This window comes from Plectropomus leopardus, chromosome 23 (assembly GCF_008729295.1).
Source record: "Plectropomus leopardus isolate mb chromosome 23, YSFRI_Pleo_2.0, whole genome shotgun sequence".
NCBI classification, from domain to species: Eukaryota; Metazoa; Chordata; class Actinopteri; order Perciformes; family Serranidae; genus Plectropomus; species Plectropomus leopardus.
The window spans coordinates 9,086,899-9,111,137 of NC_056485.1; the positions used below are offsets into that span (position 1 = coordinate 9,086,899).

The 24,239-nt window shown below is 40.4% G+C and overlaps 1 protein-coding gene across 3 annotated transcripts in view; it reads left to right on the forward strand.

Annotated features, from left to right (window-relative positions):
* Positions 1–24,239, forward strand: part of dennd4c (DENN/MADD domain containing 4C) — a 38,257-nt gene that overhangs the window by 9,901 nt on the left and 4,117 nt on the right. For 2 of the 3 annotated variants that reach the window (XM_042512772.1, XM_042512773.1), the window contains exons 2-27: positions 3,566–3,876; positions 8,202–8,454; positions 8,537–8,606; positions 9,855–10,024; positions 10,242–10,483; positions 11,428–11,494; positions 11,606–11,664; positions 12,610–12,754; positions 14,435–14,610; positions 14,791–14,891; positions 15,645–15,881; positions 16,974–17,119; positions 17,332–17,370; positions 17,691–17,821; positions 17,937–18,069; positions 18,366–18,572; positions 18,697–18,825; positions 19,746–19,893; positions 20,005–20,154; positions 20,814–20,933; positions 21,062–21,193; positions 21,395–22,473; positions 22,701–22,890; positions 23,458–23,555; positions 23,651–23,826; positions 23,909–24,067. In XM_042512772.1, the coding sequence (XP_042368706.1) occupies positions 3,578–3,876; positions 8,202–8,454; positions 8,537–8,606; positions 9,855–10,024; positions 10,242–10,483; positions 11,428–11,494; positions 11,606–11,664; positions 12,610–12,754; positions 14,435–14,610; positions 14,791–14,891; positions 15,645–15,881; positions 16,974–17,119; positions 17,332–17,370; positions 17,691–17,821; positions 17,937–18,069; positions 18,366–18,572; positions 18,697–18,825; positions 19,746–19,893; positions 20,005–20,154; positions 20,814–20,933; positions 21,062–21,193; positions 21,395–22,473; positions 22,701–22,890; positions 23,458–23,555; positions 23,651–23,826; positions 23,909–24,067 (4,856 nt within the window). In that variant the 5' untranslated portion in view covers positions 3,566–3,577. The remainder of the gene's footprint in view (positions 1–3,565; positions 3,877–8,201; positions 8,455–8,536; positions 8,607–9,854; positions 10,025–10,241; positions 10,484–11,427; positions 11,495–11,605; positions 11,665–12,609; positions 12,755–14,434; positions 14,611–14,790; positions 14,892–15,644; positions 15,882–16,973; positions 17,120–17,331; positions 17,371–17,690; positions 17,822–17,936; positions 18,070–18,365; positions 18,573–18,696; positions 18,826–19,745; positions 19,894–20,004; positions 20,155–20,813; positions 20,934–21,061; positions 21,194–21,394; positions 22,474–22,700; positions 22,891–23,457; positions 23,556–23,650; positions 23,827–23,908; positions 24,068–24,239) is intronic. The other variant, XM_042512774.1, reaches the window with a different exon arrangement.

Here is a 24,239-nt window from a genome sequence, read left to right on the forward strand (position 1 = left end):
TTTCTGATTAAATGGTGGCAGTAAACAAGGTGATTATCAGCCAATACCTATCTGCTCAGCTGATAAATCCGTGCATCCCTAGTGAATAGCATTAAGCAGCTAAAAAGCCTTATAATTTTTGCAGATGGATGCTAATGTGGCTACATGTCAACTGCATGTGTAAACAAGACAGTATTTGCCAACAAGTTTGCCTTATCAACTTGAAAGGTTATAATATGTCAATGATGAAGTTGTTTTGCTGCCCTAGCAACGCCAAAAAAAACTTAATGGAGTTCAGTATACTATAAATACAGTTGTTAATGTATATGATACTGGACTCTCTTATATGTGTGTGGCTTTATCATTTGAACCAGAGACTGAAATCCACAATATTGCTCCGAGAAAATATTAGTGCAGGTGTAAGAAACAGGTGCATGCCCCATCCTGGAAGCTCTTTCAGCTCTTTTTTGTGGGCTTCTGTCATTGCAGTAGTGTTGGACTATATTCCATGCATAGACATCTGCTCTTAACAACCACCTTTAAAATCTCACAAAGACCCAAATACACGAATGGAATGAATCAGTTATTGATTTCATTAAGAGTGTTTCTCTTTCACACCGTAGGGAAACTGTCCAGTTTGGTGAGGAATATGAGAGTTTTGTTTTAGCTACAAACAGACATTTAATAACTCACATACACACGAAGACCATCAGAGTACATTTACTGGCCAGCCTTTTGGTGAGAATACTTTTAACAGTGTGGTTTGTTATAAAGCAAATATAATCTGAAAACAGGATTTTGCTTTTGAATAGGGCTTTTACCAGTAAGATGTAACCATGGATACAGTGCAGTAAAACAGTTTTGTGTCTCTGGATTGTGCATCATCATAAATGAAGAGCTGGATCCAGCCTGCTTTTCAAAGGAGTGCGGCAAACATTGTTCATTGTGTTGAGAAAAAAGCACATCTGGAATCATTTGGGTCTTTTGTGAAATTCATTTACAAGAACAAATAAGTTTCAGTGACATTCCTTAGAGTGAGTAAATGTCCTGAATATGCTGAAATAAAGTGAACTCACTGACCTTGCAAAACACAATGTTGATCCGGTTTTGTATATCCAGTGTATACCCATCTGAGCTTTTCCATCCTGCATTACTTAAACATCTGACGCTATTGAAAGAATTGTGGGAATGAGCCTGATAATCCATCCCATCTTCATTGATGCACTTTTATTGCTGTTTTTGTGTATACAAAGTCATTCAGTCTCTGCTTGGATATTGTTTTTGCTGCTTGGGGTGTTCATACATACACACTCTTTGCTCTTTGATTTCCCGACATTGTTTGAAAAAGGAAAGGGAAAAAATGGGCCATATTCTGGGCAAATATCCAGCAACAACTCTTCAAAGCTACCTGGACTGTTAAGCTGGCAGTTTATTTGAAACAAATCAATTTTGGCATGTTCACATGGGCAAAATGCCAACTCTCTTAAATCAAAAGCATTGCCGCATTCATCATTCAATCAGATAAAGGTTTAAATACTGGGCAAAAGAATGAGACATTAATTTAACAACTTGTCTCGCACATCGTGCCATTGTTGTGTGTGCGGTATAGTTGATGGAAATCTAAATAGCTGGCTTAAAGTCTACAAAAGATTTCTGTTTTGTGTGGAAAATGTGTGTAACGTGTGTCAGCTGTTTGCTGCCTCACTGTGGCTGAATAATTTGCTCCGAGGCAGGTCAGTCCGCCTCCTGCCTCTCCTTCCACAGGACAGGCCAGCGGATGTCCTGCACTTTAATGCAGCCAGTAGATGTTAGCATGCATTTTCTCTGCAGAGCAACTGTGTTAGTCTTTCAAATTTCTTGCACCGTGGCTTCACCATTTTGTGCAACATACTGTTATTATACAAAAATGCAGAATAGAAATGAAAGAAACTATGAGCCGTATTAATCTGCATCGTGAAGTCCGGGGTTTTGCCATACAAAGAGGTTTCTTTTTCCCCCTCCTGCCCGGCTGACTCACCACTGGAAAAACTGAACTTCTTGTGCAGGTCCCGAACAGCCCTTTGAAGGCGACGTGGATGTATTTGCTCAAAGTTTCTCTTTCTAATTAGACAACCAGTTGCTCTTTGTTGTTTTTGACAAGGCTTGATAAGTCAGGTGCTTTTTGTCAACACATAAAGATTTCTTTTTGGACCATAATATATAGAGTATAAAGGATGAGCAGCAGTTTTTTAAAATATGCTTTGTCTCCCTGATTACATACTTTAAAAGGACACTTTGATTTTGTGTGGATACTTAATAGAAACTATCTAGTCTTTTGTCATAGATAAGAGCCAGAAATAATGTGAAGTCATTCTGTTATTGTTTACGTATGTATAAACAGTTGTCATGTTTTGTGTTTTGATTTTTTTATTTTGTATTTAACTTTAGTTTTTGATTCAGTCCAGTTTCAGTTCGTTTACAGAGCGGGTTGGCTTGTTTCAGTTTAGTTTTTATTGTTTTGTTTATTCTTTTAGTTTCAGTAATTGTTTAGTTTTTATTAGTATAAGTATTAGTTTTAGTTTATCATTACAATATTGGGGGTATTTGTCAGGGAAAAATTTAAGAAGTGAAGAATAATTTTTACATAAGGGTACATCGATCTAGATTGATACATCGACCTAATGATCAGCCTTCCAATATTATTGTGTAAAAACAAATGACATTTCCTGTATATATGAGTGATATTTTACTTTGGTTAGTTTTTAGTACACAATATTGTATCTGTTAGTTTTTGTGTTCTTGCTTTGTATCTTAACTGCATCCTTTTTGGTACACTCACCGTATTTCTTATTTTGCAAGAAAGAAATGTCACTGGAAATACAACATAGCTGCTTCGCTCTGTAACCAACAACCGAGTCAGTGACTGCTAAAATTGACGTCATGACTCAAACCTTAACTAGAAAACAGAAACTCAAGCTTTACTTCACTATCCATAACTTTCATATACAGTATTTAATTAAAAAATAACAACAAAAAACCCCACATTTTGTCACTTAAAAAAACGGACTTTGGTGTCCGCTTGATTTACGCTCGCTGTGGCATTTCTGAGCATTCCTCCGGGCCTGGCAGCTCTCCCTTGGCTCTCTGCAGCGGACAGTGCTTTAACTCTCTCAACACAACTGGAGCAGTGCGGTGATATACAATGACAAGAGTGTTTGTGAATGTCAACAAATCCAGTCCCTTCCTTGTGTTTCCCCAGTTTGTTTGCTTCGTTGTGGCGCAGCAGTCTTAAAGGATCCTTTTATTGCCTTTGCCACGGTATTACTTAACATTCTGTGTATGCTTGCGTGTGCAATCCATCCCACTGTCCCATAGTGACATGTAAGAGCTTTCACTAACATGCAGTGCTCTCCAGGCCTGAATACAGTATCTGTGGCAAGTGTTAAGCAATACTCAGACTGTGCTTTGCAAGAGGTATAACCACAGCTGAGAATAGAATATTTCTACGAATGTGGTACATTATTGTCTATTAGGCAAACAAAATTCACTCCAGGCTATATGAATGTCTTTCTAAATTAATCTCATATCTTTGTTTTCTTCCTCCCAGGTACGCCCAGCCATGATCGAGGACAAGGGTCACCGTGTGACCGACTACTTTGTGGTGGCCGGGCTGACAGACAAGTCCAGGCCCCTGGAGCAGGACCTGTCAGAGACCAAGTCCAGCGGGCCCAAAGCACCCATCACTGACTTGGCTGTCATTAACAGGTCGGCAGGTGAAACGGTGCCCGAGGGCTTCACTTGTATCGACACCACTTACAGCGGCCAGCCAGCAAACCTTAATCATGGCAGTCTGAAGAGCCCGGAGCTGTTTCTCTGCTACAAGAGGGGTCGAGGGAAGTCTCCGCTCATTGACATTGGGTAAGTCAGTTTTTTATGTCACTGTTTGTAATCTGAAACTTTCCGGAACTTTGAATTAGTTGCTGGTTTTACTGAAACACTTACTATGAAATCAAAAATTTCAGTGATGAAATTGCAGATCGGTCTGAGTCAACAATAAAGCACACGACTAGAGCAATTACAGATAAGATTAAAGATCCTTTAAGTGTCCGGCAGCAGAGCTTATCGCTTGCAAGCACATTGACAGAATTTTACCTTGAGAAATATTTTTGATAACATGCATCATTAGTGACTTTTAAGAGGCCCTTTTCACCCAAGCAATTCTGAAATGTCACTCTAGGAAAAGCATGGGTGTGAATAGTAAATTAGGGGTGAGTAGTCGATCGTGAGATGATTAGATCTAAAAATGTGATTTTGAAACAAAGAATCATTCCATTATGGCTGCATGGGATGCTTGATGTCTGATTTTACATTGAATTATTTGGTTTTTCCCACTCAATCATATGAAGTCTATTTTGGTATAAATGAGTTCATCAAAAGTAGCACAAGCAGAGTGTTCAGTTCAACTCTGATGGCATCAGAAAACATTTTGTCAAAGGTGGAAGGAAGTAGGTATGCTGACTACTAGATTCACTCGCCCCTGTTGCATCATGGACTTCTCACTCTCAGCCGCACCTCTTGACTTCGGTCCATTCATACAGTGTTCCCGCTACCTTCTACTATCTTACAAGAGGAGACCATCATGATTCACTTCATCAGATCCAGTAAGCTTAAAGCTACACCTGCTCTTACTAATTCACAGAGGAGCCAAAAATGTTACCTACATTTCATCACTGGTGCTTTGTGTCCGTTAACTACGCTTTATTGAGAAGGATGACGCAACTGCCTGAGGCATTTCGGTTCTCCACACACCTTAGTCTTTGTCTACAAGTCTTTCTGTGTCTCCCTCTAACAAACTGGAGTTTCCAGTTACAAGAGACTCTGATCTCTGAAAGATTGCCCGGCAAAGTCAGGCTGTTCAAGCCGGAGTTGCTGTATAAAGATTGCAACACGTATTCCACTTGTTCTGTGATGAATTTGGTTAATTTCACGTGTAATTAATGCAATTCCTTTCTGCTAAATGTAGCTTTAAACTATAGAAACACGCAAAAACCCTCATGACACTCTGCAGCCGTCAGTGCACTGAGCATAAACAGAAGATCATATGTCAAGTCACGTTTCCTTGAAGAGGTTGCGAAACCCTTCTTAGCATGCAAACGGACATATGGGGCGGATAAAAAAGAGGCAAACTTACATTCAAGGATTCACAGTTGCTGTCAAGCTGCTTTATAGTTTGCTTTTTTCCTTTGGTTGAAGCGCCTAATCAGTCATGCACTTTAATGAGACTGAATAACAGATTTCACAAGCTTCTTTTCTGTTTTGCTACAAACTGAGGGATTATTAAGAGATTCCTGATGTAAAATTCATGACTGTGCGGTCTATTATTTATGATGATAGGATGTGTTTTAATAAAAATACCATAAGTAAATGCATTATAGTACGGCTCACTTTCTGTTCTGTTTTAGTTGAGCTGCAGCACAGAAGGTGGGTAAATATTTTTGGCCATGTTGCAACACTGATGTCTTCCCCTTACCATCAGCTGATTTCTGTCCCACCTGCTATCCACTGAAAGATTTCATGAAAAACTAGCAACCTGTAAATCATTCATTCTTCCCTCTGCCACCTCTGCTGTCAGTGAAGGCAGCATTCCCAGCCCGGGGCTCCACAGCGTCACGACTCACTGTGCCCATTAGGACTCTGTTTTTGTTGCCTAAATGAGAATTTGCTGGCAGCTGTCCTCCTGGCCTCTTTAGGTTTGTCCTGCATTCTTTCAGAATAAATGGACTGTTTCAGGACTATTATATCTGCAATGGCTGCACCGTAGCCTGCACAAGATTAAAAAATGTGTTTTTGGGGTCTGTCTTAGTTTAAAGAGGGCAGCAATCACGGCTTTCGGCCTCCCACGTGGCATTGTCCAGATGGAAAGGGAGGACATGGAGCATGCTGCCATAGAAGCCCTGCAGTCATGCAAAAAAATGAAAAACAGTTGGACACTGATTGCTTTCCTGACTGCAACTTTTAGCTGTGCAATACTCCACAGCAGGAGTGATAAGGAAATGGAGACTGGGAATGCACAAAATATGTTGGCTGTAATCCATATTTTTACATTCAGGAGGATCTTGATATGAAAGTTTCCTTTACTGTCTGGGATCTGAATGAGTCAGGCGGTAAATATGTCTGAATCACATCACCCACTGAAGGCGGGCTTCTCACCGAGGCCTCAAAGGGAAACCAGAGCTTTAAGAAGAAAGTCAGTGGTGCTGACCACACACTGATCCTCTCTGTAAAACAGGACAAGCAGAGATTATCCTCACCATAGAGCAACACTCAGCCTCGTGCTTTTTGTCTCTAAAGCCTTTTTCCTAAATCAGTCTGAATTTGGATTGATGTGTTTAAATGGCAGTTACAGTGCACAAAAGTTTCCTTCCAGATAATTCAGGTAAAAGCAAACGGAAAGTCTGTTAAATGGAAACTTGAGTTTGCGTTTTTCTGACAGCTGGGAAAACTTAGAGCAGCATTAATCATTATTTTTATACTAACAATGGATCAGATGACAAGGAGTCACTCGGGTTTGATACTTTTAAGGGTACCGACTGAGTTATGTTGATACTAAGGAGTACTGATTCATGATACCATTGGTACCAAATTTTGGTAGCTGTGAGCGCATCAGGGTGAGAACGCCAGCAGCCTGGATGCCAGGCGTGGACCTCCGACAGCTTCAACTTCAGCACCTCAAATCCGAGGGAATACCTGAGGGGAAAAAGTTTTTTTTATTTTTTTTTACTGTCGCTGTGATGCAAAGCATAGAAAATTATACAAAGTAGAAATAATTACCCGCACAAAGTATGTAATAATGTAAAACATAAAATAGAAACACAGTAATAATAAAACAATTAGCACTAGTATGTGGATATTTAAAAAATTATAAGTATGTTTAATGTGCTGATTGTAAATTGTGTAACACTACAATGGTCTGGTCTATTTTCTTTTCTATATTATTTTTGTAACAGCCCAGTATCAACTGCTGGCCAAACACAAGCAGACAGACAGATGAGGTGATTAGCTTTGTGTGTGATCAGAAAAGCACAGAGGAGCAAAATGGCTTTTTCAGTCTACCACATCACCGCTGCAGCTTCATCTTTTTTTTGTCATTATAGAGAAAGTTGAGTCTTGAAAAAAGTTACAATTGTGTGCTGATACTGAATTACAGGTACTGATAACAACGCTGGTTACCCAACTCAAGGAGTCACTCATAGTGATGGATGAATTATCACCAGACTCTGCAGTTTCCCTCAACTCTTAGGAGCATTTCAGCATCTTTCAGCTCATTGTTTTTGTTTTACAGCCTGCAGCTTTACTGATTTGTTTGAGCCTAACCGCTCCCATCAGTGTCATTTCCAGCCATTCTCAGCAAAAAAGTATTGGTAAACTTACTTGGTACCACCTGCATAGCAACAGAGCCATGCACAGACAAAATTAGCATAAACTAGCGGACTGGTGGACTGAAACAGAACAACTTCGACATGTGAAAAACGTGTTTTTTTCAAAGTCTCTGTGTTCTGTTTCTCGCATACTGTCAGAAAGCATGAGTTGGCCCATTGCTGATGAAAATATAAACTAGACAGCACTAAGAAAGCATCTTTTCCTTGAGGTTTTGTGATTTTTTCCCCCCTGGAAACTCCAACTTGGTGATTCTGCTTTGGAGGACTCTCTGTTCTCTCTTTGTTGTGTTGGTTGGTGTTTTTCATTGAGCACCAAACAGAAATTCCTAGATTTTCCTTTTTTTGCAGTCTTCTTTCTCTCTTGCTGTCTGTTTCAAGCTCCTGATTTGTATTCAAACTTGAATGTCCGTATTTTTTGCAGTGGGAACTGAACTGTTGCATCATTAGAATGGGAGCTATGTGTGTTTTTGGCAGTGAGGCTTGTTTAAGAAATGAAAGCCATGCCTGACAGGCAAACTGAGTCCAGGACAGCACTCTCACTGAGCTACTCAATAGTGTATGAGACTTTTGTAGTATGTGCATTGTAATAAGTGGCTGTAATGCCAGCATTAGCACTGCTCTGCTATCTGCCATCCTAATTTCTGCACTATTTTGATTACTTTTGCACTCACATAAAGACAGCTGGACATCTTTACTCCTGGGTTACATCTTTATTTTTCTCTGCTGTCACTTTTTTGACATAGTTTCACGTCATTGTTAATTTACAAACTGACATTTTTACTTCCTGTTCGTTGTGTTTACCAGCGTGCTTTATGAGGGTAAGGAGCGTCTGATCCACGGTTGCGAGGTCATCCAGGCCACACCGTATGGCCGCTGCGCCAATGTCAACAACAGCTCCGCCAACTCGCAGCGAATCTTCATCACCTTACGCCGCGCGCCACCCGTCCAACCTCAGAATTCCCTGGCAGTGACAGACATCTGCGTCATTGTCACTAGCAAAGGCGAGACGCCACCGCATACCTTTTGCAAGGTGGACAAGAACCTTAACTGCGGCATGGTAAATTTTTATTCCTTAACTAGTACTTGTGCATCATTAGTTCATGTTCAGATGTGTAACATCTGTGCTTCAAACCTTTCAGTGGGGCTCCAATGTGTTCCTGTGTTACAAGAAATCAGTATCTGCGTCCAACTCCATCAGTTACAAAGCTGGTGAGTAAAACTCAGGTATTTGTCTGACCATGTTAGAAATTCACAGCAAGGAAATCTCTGGTTTTCTTTGAAATTTTGGAAAACGATTTAAGGTTTTAAGGCTTTCAATAGTATTAATTCTTTCTAAAGTCACACAGTCCTGTTAAATGTTGTGATGTGTTGATATCAAAATGAAGTGAAGTTTTTGCAGCTTTGTGTGCTGTCGCAATCAGCCTCTGTCACGTTTTTGTCTAAAAGTTGAAGCGAGCGGCACCTTCAGTGTGTCTGATCTGGCAGGAGATAACTACCGCTTATTACAGCAGGCATTTCTCAACGGCTGGGTGACATTTTCACTGACTGAATGGCCTTTGGAACAATTCACTGTGCAACACACGTTTAATCAGTGTTCATATAAATGTGTGTACACACACACCCATGCAGACGCACATGCTGGCTTTATCTTTTTGGCTGGCCTTTTTCCTGTGAGACGGCTATTTATTCATCTCTGACAACGGGACTTCCTGCCACGCCCATTATTTGTGTGTCTCCAGGCTTGTTTGTATGAGCGTGTGTGTCTTGTCAGAACGACACCTCATCAAACACTGAGGAGCTAAACACTTATTCACTGAAAACGAAACCAGAGTAAACTCAGTGATTACTACTTATTTTCAGAACTAAAAAAAATCAGTTTCTCCCGTCTCTTTGACTATCTTTTGTTTAATCCCTGTAGAAAAAACCCCCAGAATTGTAGCCTGTCTGGAAATATGAGATACTTTGTAAACTTTATTTTTTTTAATGTATTTTGTAGAGCCCGACTGATTTATCAGTCAGACGATTTTATAGGCCGATATTAGTCCATCACAGAGATATCAGTATCAGCTTATATGTTGTCTGACATGTATAATATGAAAAGTTGATTTACGATAGAAAAAAAGATGCTTAGAATAATTTTAAAATTCAAATTCAAGTTTACTGTATCAGTGCACTAATGTCATTTTTGACAGTGGGGTCAAATATCCTGTCTCCATTACATATCTTTGTCGTAAGACATATCAGAAGGATATACTATATCAGAGGGATAATTGCTTTACATATATATGTATTCATATAAATTAATTTTTTACTCCTCAATATTGGTACTGGCATCAGCCGCCAAAATCCAGAATCGGTTGGCCTCTAGTATTTTGTTGAACAGTACTTTATTATTAGGTCAGAACAACACTTGAGTATATAACTATGATTTTTTTGTTTTTTCCCTTTGTTCTCAAGGTCTCATCTTTCGTTACCCAGAGGACGACTATGAGTCTTTTCCTCTGTCAGAATCTGTCCCTTTGTTCTGTCTGCCTATGGGGGCCAAGATCGAGTGTTGGGCACCAAACACACGTGACCCTCTGCCTGTCTTTTCCACGTTTGTCTTAACCATCTCTTCTGGTGAAAAGGTGGGTGGCTTTGAAAAAAGAAAGAAAGAAAGAAAGAAAGAAAGAATTAAACAAGGGCTATGGTTGAGAAACCTTTTTTTTTTTTTAAATAAACAAAGATTTTTCCCAGATTTAACATTTACATTAAAAATATTTCCATTACAGTTAAATTGACTAGGAAGCCAAAAAGTTAGAATAATTATAATATTAATCATAATTTGTCTGTCTCTGGTGCCAGGTGTACGGATCAGCCATCCAGTTCTACGAGCCATATCCAGTGGATCAGTTGAGCGAGAAGCAGAAGATCCAGCTGGGCTTGCTCACCACAGTGGAGAAGAAGATGATCCCCAATCGACCTGTAAACACCAATAAATGCATCTGCCTGCTGTCCCGCTGGCCTTTCTTTGAGTCCTTCCGCAAGTTCCTGATGTTCCTCTACAAGCTCTCCGTCTCAGGCCCACACCCACTGCCCATTGAAAAGTAAGAATCTGCCTGTTTTTAAATAGAATTTGTGGAAAAATTTGGAGAAATTCTTTGCCCCCAACATGACCATTTTTATATCAGTTATGCACCCTGTTATACCTTGAATTTGTAAAGGATTTTTTTTGCTTGCCTAAAGTGAACACAGAAACCAAAGACACAGAGAAGATTCTTGATAAATTGAAGTCACAAGGGTACACGTTTAACAGCTGAACTATATCAGTATGCATGTTTAGAAATGGGCAGTATAATTCAATCCTCATTTATCCAGTCGTATGCTCAGTGCTTCCCAAACAGAAGTGCTTTCCCGGGGGAACTGAGTTGAAACTCACGTTCTCTTCAAATTTTACCTTACCTAATACGTTGGGAGCTGCTGAGCTACCACTGCCTCGACCAGTTAGTTTATTTGTGTTATTGTGTGACTTAAACGAACCCTTTAAAACACCACAGTCATATAATAACACAAACTAACTGGTGGAGGCAGTGGTAGAACAGCAGCTCCCGTCTTCAGTGAGTTAAAATTACTGTTTTTGCTTCGAGATCACACAAGTTTCACATTCAGTTCACTTTTGAATAGTACGTTTTTGTTGGAAATTCAAGTGTTTTGGAAGTACTGAGCATAACACTGGATAAATTAGACTTAGATTAAACTGCACAAGTTGTGTCAGAGTTTTGCAGTTGTTAAATGTGGACCCCTATGACTTCAATTTATACAGAATTTTCACTCGTTCACCATGGAGACATTTTAGAAAAATGAATGACTTCAATGTAAGATTTAGTAACTGATACACAAATGGACATCTGCAGAGTGAATTATTCTGTTAATGCTAAGCACTGTCCACATTTCAAAGCTCATGTTTTGTGAGGTTGAATCTAAGTTGCTGCATGTGCTTGAAAATAATGTGAATATATGATATATGACCACATTTTATTTCCCTCTGCAGGCACATCTCGCACTTCATGCACAATGTGTCATTTCCTTCCCCTCAAAGGCCAAGAATATTGGTCCAGGTGATATTTTTTTTCCCTTTACATTTTAAATAATTCAGATGATGCTTTAACATGTGTATGAGTTTGTTTTTATGGTTCCTTATATAAACATTATAAAATGTGTCCTTTCAGCTCTCGGCACATGACACCCTGATCCTGTCCCAGCCTGTGTGTACACCCTTACCCCTCAGGTACAACTTTGCAATGCCTGACTTAATCATTTCACACCAAAATGGTACTTTGTTAAAACAAAAACCCGAGGTGACACTTTCAGTCAATTCTTTATATTTTTAGAGTTTAGCTTCCATTACAAGCTGAGTGTAGCTGTCCTTCAGTACATATCCTGTACTTTGTCTAAAAGGAAATCAGCTGAGCAGGGTAAAGAATAAAATTAAATATAATATATATAATAATATTAAAATATTATTCCAGAAAATAACAAAACACAATCAGTCTTGTTTAAATAAGTCTAAACAGCTTCGGGCATTATTATTTCTTGAAACTTTTCCCACTTTTACATGGCATCATTTTGTTTGCATCTAATTTGAAAAAGTCGAGCAGTGACTCGCTGGCTTCTCGCTACCTCTGCATGCTGCCTAAATGTTACTGTGAAAACCCAAAAAACAACGGTGATTGTCAGGCTTTTTGTATTCAACTTAATGCGACCCACTGCTGTTGCCGCCTTTGTGATTACGATTTACAAAGCTTAGACAAAATCTTAAACATTGCATGAAAAAACATTTATTTTTCCCTCTAAATGGTCTTATCAGAGTTCTGAAAAAGTCTCCAACAACACGACAGAATGTGTAAACAGGAAAACTTCATCAGCAACTAGGAACAGTTAATCAGGTCCACTCTTGGCAACACTGACCAAGTGAAACTTACTGGCCACTTTGTCTTAACGACATCAGAAACTGCTGTACATCCAGGTTTTCCATTATGAGCTTAACAATGCGAGTAGTTTAAAATGACCAGTTTTCTCTCTTACATAACACGTCTATCTCTAGTTACAAACCCAGTTAGAAACCTTTTTTTCCCCACTCCCTCCATCCTTTATGTATCATCTTCCTTGCTTTCTGTTTTGTTTTCCGTGCTCTGCCTGAGCTCATTACCTCATTCATCTCCCTCCCCTTCAGCGGGGCAGACTATGGCACTCTGCTGATGAATCTGGGCTCAGAGAACTGCGCCACACTGCTGCACTTTGTCCTGCTGGAGAGCAAGATCCTGCTGCACTCACTGCGGCCCGCTGTGCTCACCGGAGTGGCCGAGGCTGTGGTGGCTGTGAGTACGCTCCATCATGTGGACCATAGCCCAATATATTCAGACGCAGTATAACATGATCGCAGCGTCAGGTTTTTAATCTGCTTACATTTTCACTTCAAAGAAAATTAAGTAGAAAAAGATCAGACTGAAACATTAAAACAGCCATAACATGAAACACTGGGTCGGTTTAAATAAAATTAAGCTCATTATTATTATTACCCACTCTCTGCTTTTTAACAGCCAGACTTTCACTTTACTGCCCTCAGACATATGTACAGATGTGTTGCCCTGAGAATTAAAGCAATAACATCAATATACAGTACATACATAAAGAGCATCTTTACTTAAGTAGCACTTAAGAAAATACTACTTATAACTCCCTTTATGTATAATTATCCTTTCATCATTCGTTTTGGGAGGAAGCAACTCCAGGGAGGAAAATATAACCAAATCATCTGCATCAAAGAAGCAATAATTATGAGCTGACCAAAAAGACTGCCTGTTGCAACATCACTATAGAAGTTCAATAAGAGTGGACATAATATGTTTAACTCCATTACTGACATTAAATGAATCAAGTACTACCTCATTTGCTCTGCATACTAGATCACAAAAAAGATATAGTTATATGAGTGAAGACTTTTCATAAATGATTTGATCAGATGCCTTAAAAGCATTCCAAAGAGCATTTTAACTTTGATGAGTGTGGGACTGTGTAGGACCATCAGTGGCATGACTATTAATTTCACTTGCTTTACGTGTATTAGATGACAGGAACAAACAGTGAGTTGTAAAAGGCTGTGAGGTATGAGCGCAGTAAAACCAGCAGCGAGAAGAGGAACAGGTTTTTGAAAAACATGTTTTGGATGTTCAACAGTGAAGTGATTAATGCTACGTGCATTATGTCATCTAGATCCCTTACATTTCTGCAGATATTTCATCAGGATTCATAGTGCCCTCAGTTTAGTGAACTTATCAAGAACAAGACTTAACCTTAACTATGCAGACAATTGTAGAAGTCATAGTAATGCCTTTATTTCAACCGTGAAATAGCATTATAGATGATACTGGGGATTTCTGGGTATTTATTCTTTCACTCCTCAAAGTGAATTAGAGATAATGAACACTTAATTTTAATCAAATCTTGAGCAGCTTTTTTACCATTGTAGCTATACATTTAATACATGCCACTCTACTGTTACATCTGCTCTGTTATTATATTACAAATTAAATGCTCAAAGTAACTCAAGTTGACAATTACAGTGCATTGTACTTAATATTACAAAAATATAAGCACTCCTCCAAGTATTTGACTTTTGACTCATTTTTCACTGAGCTTGGTTGTTTACTCTGCAGCTCCATGAGAATAAAATTTGCCAACCATTTCTCCTTGAATAAACAGGATGTCACAATCCTCAAAAATCCCCCAAACGCACTTGAAGTGTCGCAATAAATCAGCTACAATAAAGAAAGAAAAGCGTCGTATTTTATGCCCTTAAACTTGTCCTAGCTGCCCAAATTTATTTCTGGAGTTTGGCATTCTATGGAGGGAAAAAGAATTTTACAGGAAGAAAAAAGGTTTCTTTTTGTTCTCAACTGTAGACTTCTAAAACATACAGGAAGGTTTAAGTGTAATGTAAAACTCGTAATTACTATCGGTCTGGTTGTGGTAATTGGGCCTCTCTCTCCTCTCCTCAGATGATCTTTCCCTTCCAGTGGCAGTGTCCCTACATCCCCCTGTGCCCGCTTTCTTTAGCCGACGTCCTCAACGCTCCTTGTCCATTCATAGTGGGCGTGGACTCCCGCTACTTCGACCTTTACGACCCCCCGCCAGATGTTGTCTGTGTGGATCTGGACACCAACACGATCTACCTGTATGCTGCGTTTTGATACTGAAACCATGTCACTGCCTGCTCTGACTGTATATGTCTAGCTTGCATGATGTTGAACTATCTCAAATATTGCAGCATTAAATTGTCAAAAGAGCACATTATTTTAGCAGCGCTCCTGTTACTTCCAGCTAACTGCCTTTGTGGTATTCTTGTGTGTTGCAGGTCTGACGAAAAGAGACACAGCAACTGGAAGAACCTCCCAAAGAAGCCCTGCAAGAGTCTCATTAACTCGCTAAGCAACTTGCACCACCAGCTGGCCACTGGTACAAACAGCATCTCATCTCCTGTTGTAACAAATTCCTTCAAAGTATTGTCTCTCAAAAGATGAGGATTAATTTACAGGGAATGGGAACAAAAGTTAGTGTATAATCTAGTTAAGTGCAAACATAGCCAAACTAAAATAGACCATAGACCGAAATATAACAGTCTAAAAATACTTTTGCATTACATTACATTTCATCACCTTGTATGTCCATGTTATTCTGTCCACCACCCGTGTATTATATAACATATGAGCTGAAAGATGAAAGCACATTTGTATAGAGGAAGTCAGTTTTTATATTTAAGATATTAGATTTAAAGGTTTAAGATTTAATTTGTTTTACTGGGTGGTGAGCTAAAAAAAACTAAAAACATATGACAAACATACAAGTCAGTGGATGTTATTTGAAGCATTGGTACACTGTGCACTGCACTGATGCTTTCAACTTAGCAAGCTAACAATATTTAGAAATTTTTGGTTATCTTCATTGAGGGCCAAATGATGAGGAAAAGAAAATATTGTTTGGGGAAAATAGGTAATAGAACTATAACCAAATGTTAGCTAAGAAAAAAAAGGAAAATAAGGGCGTTTAAAACAGTGAAATTGGAAAGTGAAAGATAAATAGTTGTTAAAATAATCGCACCAGTAGTTTAATAAAGTGTTTATTTTTCAATGTACTGCCATGGCAAGCACCTTGCCAAAAAACACCATTAGATCTTAACTCAGTTGTTAAAACTGTGTGTTTGTGTTTTAGTTTCAGTACGTCAAACAGCGCAGGAAAACTCCGTAGTGAACTCTGCGGTGGACATGACCCCCATCGAGGCGGACTTCACCTGGCATAAGAAGAAGACAGCTCTGGAGATGGAAATCCAGGAGGCCTTCCTTCGCTTCATGGCCTCCATCCTGAAGGGCTACCGCTCCTACCTCAAACCCATCACCCAGGCACCCTCGGAGAAGGCCACGGCTGCAGACTCCCTCTACGACCTGCAAGGTAAACAGGATATTGTCATCTGGCTTTTCAAAATGAGGAAAGGAATGAAAATTAAGCTGTGAATGTAAATCGTGGATGATGTGTGAAACCGTAGACATTGACATGTAGGTTACGGTTTTGTTCATGCACAGCTTAATATTATGGACCCTGGATACGTTGTGTATTCTGGCTTTGTAACCCATGCATTATTTACAGCCTCAATTTGAATAGCCTCACCTAAAGTTGAATGTTATTGGCATTTCTTTTTCAAGGAGCTTCTCCGCTGTCACTCAGCCTAAGTGTTTTTACAAATCAATCACCTCTCTCATCGGCTATAATAAGACTTCACTAATGCCCGTTGCTGGGAAATTGGTTCTCATCTCCATTTAGCTTCAATGTTAGAGATCAATTTTAGATACACATGGAGTGATGGGAAAGGCTTGTAACACAGTACATTTGAGCACTTCTGTTTTAATAGCTCTACACACACACATACACACACACACACACATCTGTATACACAGTTCCTGCTAGACCTCTGTTTTTTTCCCTCTTATTCTGAATACCCATTAGATTGAACACTTGTTTTATCCCCGGTTTAAATTTCTTTTTTTATGTTTAATTCTCTTTTTCTAAATGCTCTACTCTGTCTTCACTTTTATTATATGTCTTTGTGTCACTTTATATAATCTCTTCTGTCTGTTTACATGTCCCTGCTCTTGCTTTCACTTGTTCTGTTATCACCATAATTCACAATAGGAACTTACTGCCATTATATTGCAATATACTGCATTTTATCTATTCGTTATATTGCAATATACTGCAGTTTATCAATACTATATATTGTGATATACTTGAGTTTATTAGTACTATTTATTGCCATATGTTGCAGTTCATCAGTACATTATATAATGAAAAAGGGAAGAAAATAAGGGGGGAAAGAAAAAAAGGGGGAAAAAACAGCTATACATTAGTTAGTTGAAGAGGGGAACAAATACATTGAAACCTGATTTATTTCTCCCTGAAGTGAGAGTGATTGTGGATATGTGATTTTTAAAATGTTTTAGTTGAATTTAAGAAGTGATAGCACAGTCTCTCCTTGGCTTCCTGCAGGGTTTCTCAAAAGCAGAGACCGAACCCACCAGAAGTTCTACTCCCAGCTCACCAAAACCCAGATATTCATCCGCTTCATTGAGGAGTGCACCTTTGTCAGTGACAAGGACACTGGTCTGGCCTTTTTTGACGACTGCGTCGAGAAGGTGATTACCAGCCCAGCGTCAGGCCGGTTTCAGACATCTACACCGGTTTTATGGTGTTTTGTTTTTCTTCTTCCACCGGAGGTTTCCCTCTACAAGTGGGCCTTTGTTTTATGTTTTATTGGCAAAATAACATTCGTCCACTGGGAGAATAAGGAAGCCAAAATTTCCTCTGATTCATTCTGGTCCCTTTGCTCTCTTTCCTCTTCTTGCAGCTTTTTCCCTCTGATAAAATCGCCGACAAGGGCACCAAGGTAATATGGGGCTTCACTGTAATCACATTTCCTTGCTCCTTGTTTTTTTATGTTTGTGTCAAACATTAAAAGGTAAACAAATTAACCTTTTTCTAAATGTTTTCACCAAGGGGATGGGCATTTGCTTCTTTTCTTCTATCCTTGAATCCTAACCACAATCAAATCAGCATGTGTCCCTGCCTAATTTAAGAAGCATAACGGATTGTAATATGCGTGTAGTTGTTTACTTTCTGCCATCAGACAGGATATGACCTGCAGAGTGTGATTTTTGTAAAAGTTATAGATGTCACTGTCACTAAAGCTCTGAGTCCTCACTGCAGGTTGAAGGAGAGTCATCTGAGGACACAAAACTATTGGAGCTGGATGAGTCTCAGAAGAGCGAGCACACTGTCTTCGTCATGCCCCCTGAACCTCCAGTTGACGATGGAACTGAACCTACCCCCAAATACACGTATGTCTTTTAACTGTAGTATATTAAAACTTGATTAGACAGAAAAAGATAGATAACAAAACAGAAAAACCCTGAGTCACGTGACCTTAAAACAATTCTTTTTCTCTTCCTCCAGCTATAAAAGTTTCCCCAGGCTGCGTATGGAGCTGTTTGACCGTCCCAGGGAGTTACGGCCAGCACTCAGCAGCAGAGCAGCAGGGGCCAGTCTGTCCAGCAGCCCTGCTCTACTGGCTAAGAGGACGAAGCAGGTGTGTACACATAATCACTCACAGCAGAAGAAGTTTATCAAACCCTTTTTGTGTCCTACTGTCTCATTTTATATGTTTTATTTAATGATTTTAAATATTTCTTTTGATATATGTTTCACATCTTACATCATTTTATCTTGTATTATTTTGTGATGTGTGATGTTATTTTTATCTTAAGCACATGGAGTCTACGCCTGTTGTATGAAATTTGCTATAAAAATTAACTTGACTCTCAATCCCCTGTCCTTATCAGCTCTCAAACCATTCATGCTTTCAATGTGCACCTGATCCAACAGGAGATCAAGCTAGCATACAAGATGGCCAAGCGTTTCTACTCCAACCCTCCGCTGTGGGCGCGCTGTCTGTTCAGTCACTGCTACAGTCTGTGGTTCATCTGCCTGCCAGCAGCCGTGAGACTTTCCAAGTCGAAAAGCCGTGCCATGCAGCAGGCGTACAACGTGCTGCTGAAGATGAGAACCACTGAGGTGGAGGTGCTGGATGAGGTGAGATTTTACTCATATTTAAATGCTTTTACTAAAGGTTTTCGTATGTCTATATATGTAATAATGAGTTATTTTTATTATTATTTGTGCCCTTTTTTCATGTTTTTATCTGTCCGGCTTTCAGGTGTGTTACAGAGTGGTGATGCAGCTCTGTGGTGTGTGGGGTCTTCCTGTCATGGCTGTGCGAGTCCTGGTTGAGATGAAGAAAGCCGGAGTACATCCGAACGCCATCACATATGGATACTACAACAAGGTCATATAGAGTCTTTTAAACTGCGAAAGCATTTCTCTAATTTAGCTCAAATGACTGAAAACACTACAACCTCAAAGGGGACCTATTTTGCTTTTCAATTTTTTTTGTCATTTATTTTTTTTGTCCTTTCTATTCAATCTATTTCTTTCCTTTTTTATTTTGAATTGCAGTGACAACAAAACAAGTGAAAAACAAGCACACAAGGAAAAAAAGAGCAAAAAACAGATACAGTACAGGCTTTAACTGAGGGGTACAGGAAATGTGGTAAAAACAAAAAAATATATAATGTTATTATGTAGGTGGTCCATATTTAAAGTGGCTCAAGTTTTAAATAATGAGGTAAGTGTCTGTTGAAAGCTTCAAACCACTTTAAATACTCTGTTTAGAATCTTTTTTTCTACTTTAGATACAAGAAGTCAGAATGGGACTGATTTCTTTATGTGTTGCCTACACTGCTTTGTGTAGCTACATGCTAACATCAGGGAAACATGTAATTTTACTGCTGAAACATGTCCTGTTGTTTTTAGAAACTTTTATTGGGGATATTTCTTGATAGATATTTTTTTTTTTATCATTCCCCCGGCTGCAGTGATGGTGCAGAGACACTGAGATATGGAAGATCTGGAAGTGCTGACCAATTAAAGCAGGCTGGCCTTTTTTTCGGATGAGGGGGGCTTAAAGAGACAGGCATTAATACGTTGCGTTTCAGTGAATACAGGTGTTCCAGTATAGACAGTGTGAGGAAAATATAGTCTTTTTTGAACATTAAAGCATGGAAACATGTTCTTGTAGAAACCCAAAATACAATTATGAACCTAAAAATGACTGTAATAGGTCCCCTTTAAGCCACAACATCAATAATTTGAAGACATTCAGTCTACCTCCACATGTCCTCATCCTTCAGTCTGGTCCCTCCGCAGGCCGTCCTAGAGAGCCCGTGGCCGAGCAGGAACCGCAGTGGCCTCTTCATGTGGACAAAGCTGCGTAATGTGCTGCGTGGAGTGGCCCAGTTTAAGCAAGCTCTAGACCGAACGTCATCCAAGACAGGACCCAGACTTAGTACGACAGGTGGGATTAAATTTACACTTTGTTAGGACAAAAATGTTGTGTCAAAATAAGTTCATCTAACGCTATCCATTTCCTTGTTTCACTTTTTTTCTGAACATGTTCTTTCTTTAGCTGCTTCAAATGGTGAATCTGCAGTCACTGACTCTGACCGTTTGAGTCATGGAAGTGCCGACAGCTCAAGTGAGGTCAACGGTGAGGAACACAACCTGTTTTCCCACAGCCACGGCATGGAAGACACAGCTGACAACCACTGTAGCACAGGTATCCTACAGTCCCCTAAAGTTAAGAGGGTTGCATGTGGAAAGCTTAACCATTTGAAACCTGGACAAATTGCCTTAATTTCTTTTAAAAACATAGGAAGAAGACAATAAGCAACCTAGGAAGAAATGACCCAAAAATCAGCAAGAAATTAGTAAAAAGTGCCAGAAAATTACCTGAAAATAAACAAAAACCAAAAACAAACAAACAGAACCAATAGCAAAGTAAAAAAAGAAAACAAAACAAAGACAAGAAAAAGTGCAGGAAAATTAAAATAATTTTGTGAAAAATATTACATATATACTTATGATAATTAGAAATATAGTTTTCTGGACATTTTTCCCTGACTTTTTAAGAAAAACAGTTTTTTAAATCTATGGATTTCTTGCAATTTGTGGGACATATCTTGCGAGTAGCACATTGCTTTTTCCCCATTTTTTTGAAAGAAATCAAACCAATTAGCTTAATTAGTTCAAAGGTTCTTGTGAGAGGCAGCTTAATGCAGCACAAGGAAATTGATGTCAATCCAGGTTTCAGAGGGTTAAAAAACCTGAAGGTTTATGAGTCTCTGACCATTACTGAGATGTGGACTTGCACTGATACCAGTGGCTTCAACTCAACAGCTTTCATAGCAAGGTTTTTGTGATTTTTGTGATCCACAGGTAGGCAGTCTGATCAAGGCTATGGCTCCAAGGATGAGTTACACCAGGAGCTGACAGAGCCGTCACACACGGCTGTCCTCGCCGCTGAAGAGAGAAACGATTCCAAAGCACAACATAATGGTAAGAAATGCTACTTTTATTCCACATGCAGTTCTTGTTTCACAGTCAAAGGTTGCGTGTGCCACAGAAACCCCATTTCCTCTTTGTACATTGCTATTGTTCTGTTGTCACTGTACTTTTATAACCAGGAGGTGACATTGCCGGTTCAGTGGACAGTGCTGTAGCAGTAGCAGAGCCACCCAGTCCTGTTGAAGTGTCCTCTCCTGTCCCCAGTATTGTGAAACTGTCCACAGGGAGCTTTGACGGTGGCAGGGAAACAGGTGAGGACAAAGATGAGGCATTTAATCTTTATCAAAGAATGCTTTTCAATGGTTTTAGAGTCCAATCAGAAATTTGGATGGCAATTTTGTCACCTCTACTATTTGTCATAATGGATTGTTTTGTTTTCTATTTAAACTAACCTATTTAACTTGAGTTTTAATAAAAACAGACGACTATTATTACATCTATTCATTCTGCAGGTACAGGGAAGCTGTTCAGAAGACACAGCAAGAATGATAACGTGTCTCTCCCTGATGATGATGCCTCTCTGCCAACGGGCGATGGAGCTAACCCACCGCAGCAGCAGCGGCAGAAAGCCTTTGCTGAACGCAGCTGTAGCTTCAGCGCTGAAACGCGTGCCGGGATGCTCCTAGAGAAAGGCGTGGACCACATGGCCAGTCAGATGGGTGCTGATGCTCGCATCCTGGCTGCAGCGCTCTGTTCAGGCCAAAGTCCGCCCCCGAATAGTGTGTCCAAGTCACTTTTTAAAGACCTGGAGGAAGAGCCTGAAGATGATCAGGGCTTGATGCTGGTAAAACTGCAAGAGGAAGAGGGGCCAGGAGCATCAGAAGAAGGGAAGGGAGATGATGAAGAGGTGGAGAAGTTACAAAAGGAGAAACGAGAGAGGAAGCAAACTGAAACAAACGAGGAGGACTCTGGGTTGCGAGGGCTGGAAAGGGAGGACGTGGAGGTGGGAGCTGACCCGCTTTCTCTCTTGGTGACTGAGAGCGAGGAGTCGGCGTCTGTCAGCAGCCAGGAGCCGCCGCGCTCCGTGCCAGCTGTGGTGTCCCGCAACCTGGCTGAAGAGATCGAAATGTACATGAGCCTGAGAAGCCCTCTGGGTGTGAAGTCCTCCAGCATGGAGCTCCAGCAGGCTCAGGGAGACTCCCCTGACACCCCACAGCCCAAACAGACTCTGGAACGCAGGTCCAGCCTCCCCGTGCCTCCTGTCAAAACTCCAACTGGCTCTCCAGGAGATACACCCAAACGCAGCCCCAACACTGTTACTCGCTCCAAGACCTTTGCAGCAAAGACAAAGACCCCCGGCAGCACAGCGGGCAGCCCCGGTCCTAGATCATCCTCACTGACAGCACTGGTGAAGTCCTCCCAGGGAGGCTCGTTGGGCTCGGTTATTAACTCCATTTCAGGCATCAAGATGGACACACTCTTGTCAGGACCTAAAATTGATGTGCTTAAATCAAGCATGAAACAGGCGGCAAATGTGGCCAGCAAAGTGTGGGGAGCAGTCGCTTCAGCTTACTCCTACTCAGATGACGAGGTGAGTCATTAATTCTTGATATTTTAAACTTTTTTTTTATTTTTAGAAAAAACAGGAAGGAACCAAGGCACTCGTACTTAGGGAAAAAGTTAAATTATTGCATTGGCAGGTTTTAAAAGTAGAACATGATTAAGAATCACAACATCTCCTATGATGAAACAGACTTAAACACAAAGGGTAATTGAATTGGAGCAGTCCTCGAAATCTCATTTGATTTTACTCTGCAGGATGAAGTTCAGGGTGGTGGCGGCTTCCCGTCTCATCTGGATGAAAACATGCTGGCTGCACATGACGTAGATGAGAGTCCTGAGAGAGGAGCCATCCCGGGGTTGGTGTCCAACGGTCTCAACCAGAGCTGCACCAGCCTGGGCAGCAGCAGCGGCAGCAGTGACACGGGCCGAGGGACCCACCAGACACGTAAGCACTCATCTTGTAGTGATATGCTTAAAGAGTAACTAAACCCCTCAATTTGGTTTGAATGCCTCCCTCCTGGAGTGTGAAAAAAGTCTCAAAAATTGGCAGGGCAAAGACACATCCAGTCTCCTCTCTGCTCCCCCGCACACACTCAAAACAAAATCAATCCAAACTCAAGACTGCACCTGACAACTTTGCAATGCTTTAAGATTAACCGTTCATGTATCAACAATTTAATGAGGTGTTTTTTATTTATCTTTTACAAAATGATAAAGTATAAAATATTAGACCCTCTCTGTAAACTTTTTGGCCTTGCTGCTGTCTCGGTGATTGGTGAGAGGGCGGAGAAAGAGCGGCGATGGGGGGCTTGGTTGGTAACAAAAACATGCACGCTGTGAACCCATCAACCAATAGCAGAATTCAATTGCAATAGCCAGGTTTTAACCTTTAGAGGGCAGTCTCTATCTCTCTCAAAATTACAACATGAATCAATCAACAACACTACTAAATACCCATATATATTGCTTTTCAACTGAAGTGAAATAAGTTTGTTTTTGTCTTTATATGCAGATCCAACTCCAGGACGAGCAGGCAGGGGCCCAGACTCTGAGCAAAGCTCCTCGCATCATGCGTCTTCCACAAGCATTTACCAGAACTGTGCCCTGGAGGTCAGACATACTGCACACACACCTTTGCTGCTGCTGTGCTTTCACTGCCAACATTGAAATAACTCTTAACTGGCTTTATGTAATTCTGCTGTCAGGTCCTGATGTCCAGCTGCTCCCAGTGCCGCTCCTGTGAAGCTCTGGTGTACGATGAGGAGATAATGGCTGGATGGACAGCCGACGACTCAAATCTGAATACAAATTGTCCTTTCTGTCGCACAGCCTTTCTTCCCTTACTGCATGTTGAGTTTCATGACCTGCGCACAATGACCGGGTAAGAATCTGTTTTTGTAGAATTTAATATGTGATGCGTCTTCACAATGCAAGTTGACTATTGAGTGATTTTTTCCTCTCAGGTTCTACATGAATCCCAGTGCCTCAGGAGACAGTATCCACAGCACCAGTGCCCAGCCCACAGCCAGCAGCTCAGCTGACGTAAAGTCACCAGACCTTATGGCTTTCCCTGAAGAGGAACAGAGAGAAACTCCAGATAATCTGCCTGGAACACACAGGAGGTATATACTAAACAACGTCATGTGAAACATCTAAAGTTTGAGATGTAAAATCAGTTTGACAATAAAGCCATGGTCTGCATGATGTTTTTGGAGCGCTATGACACTGACCACACATACACACACACACACACACACACACACACACACACACACACACACACACACACACACG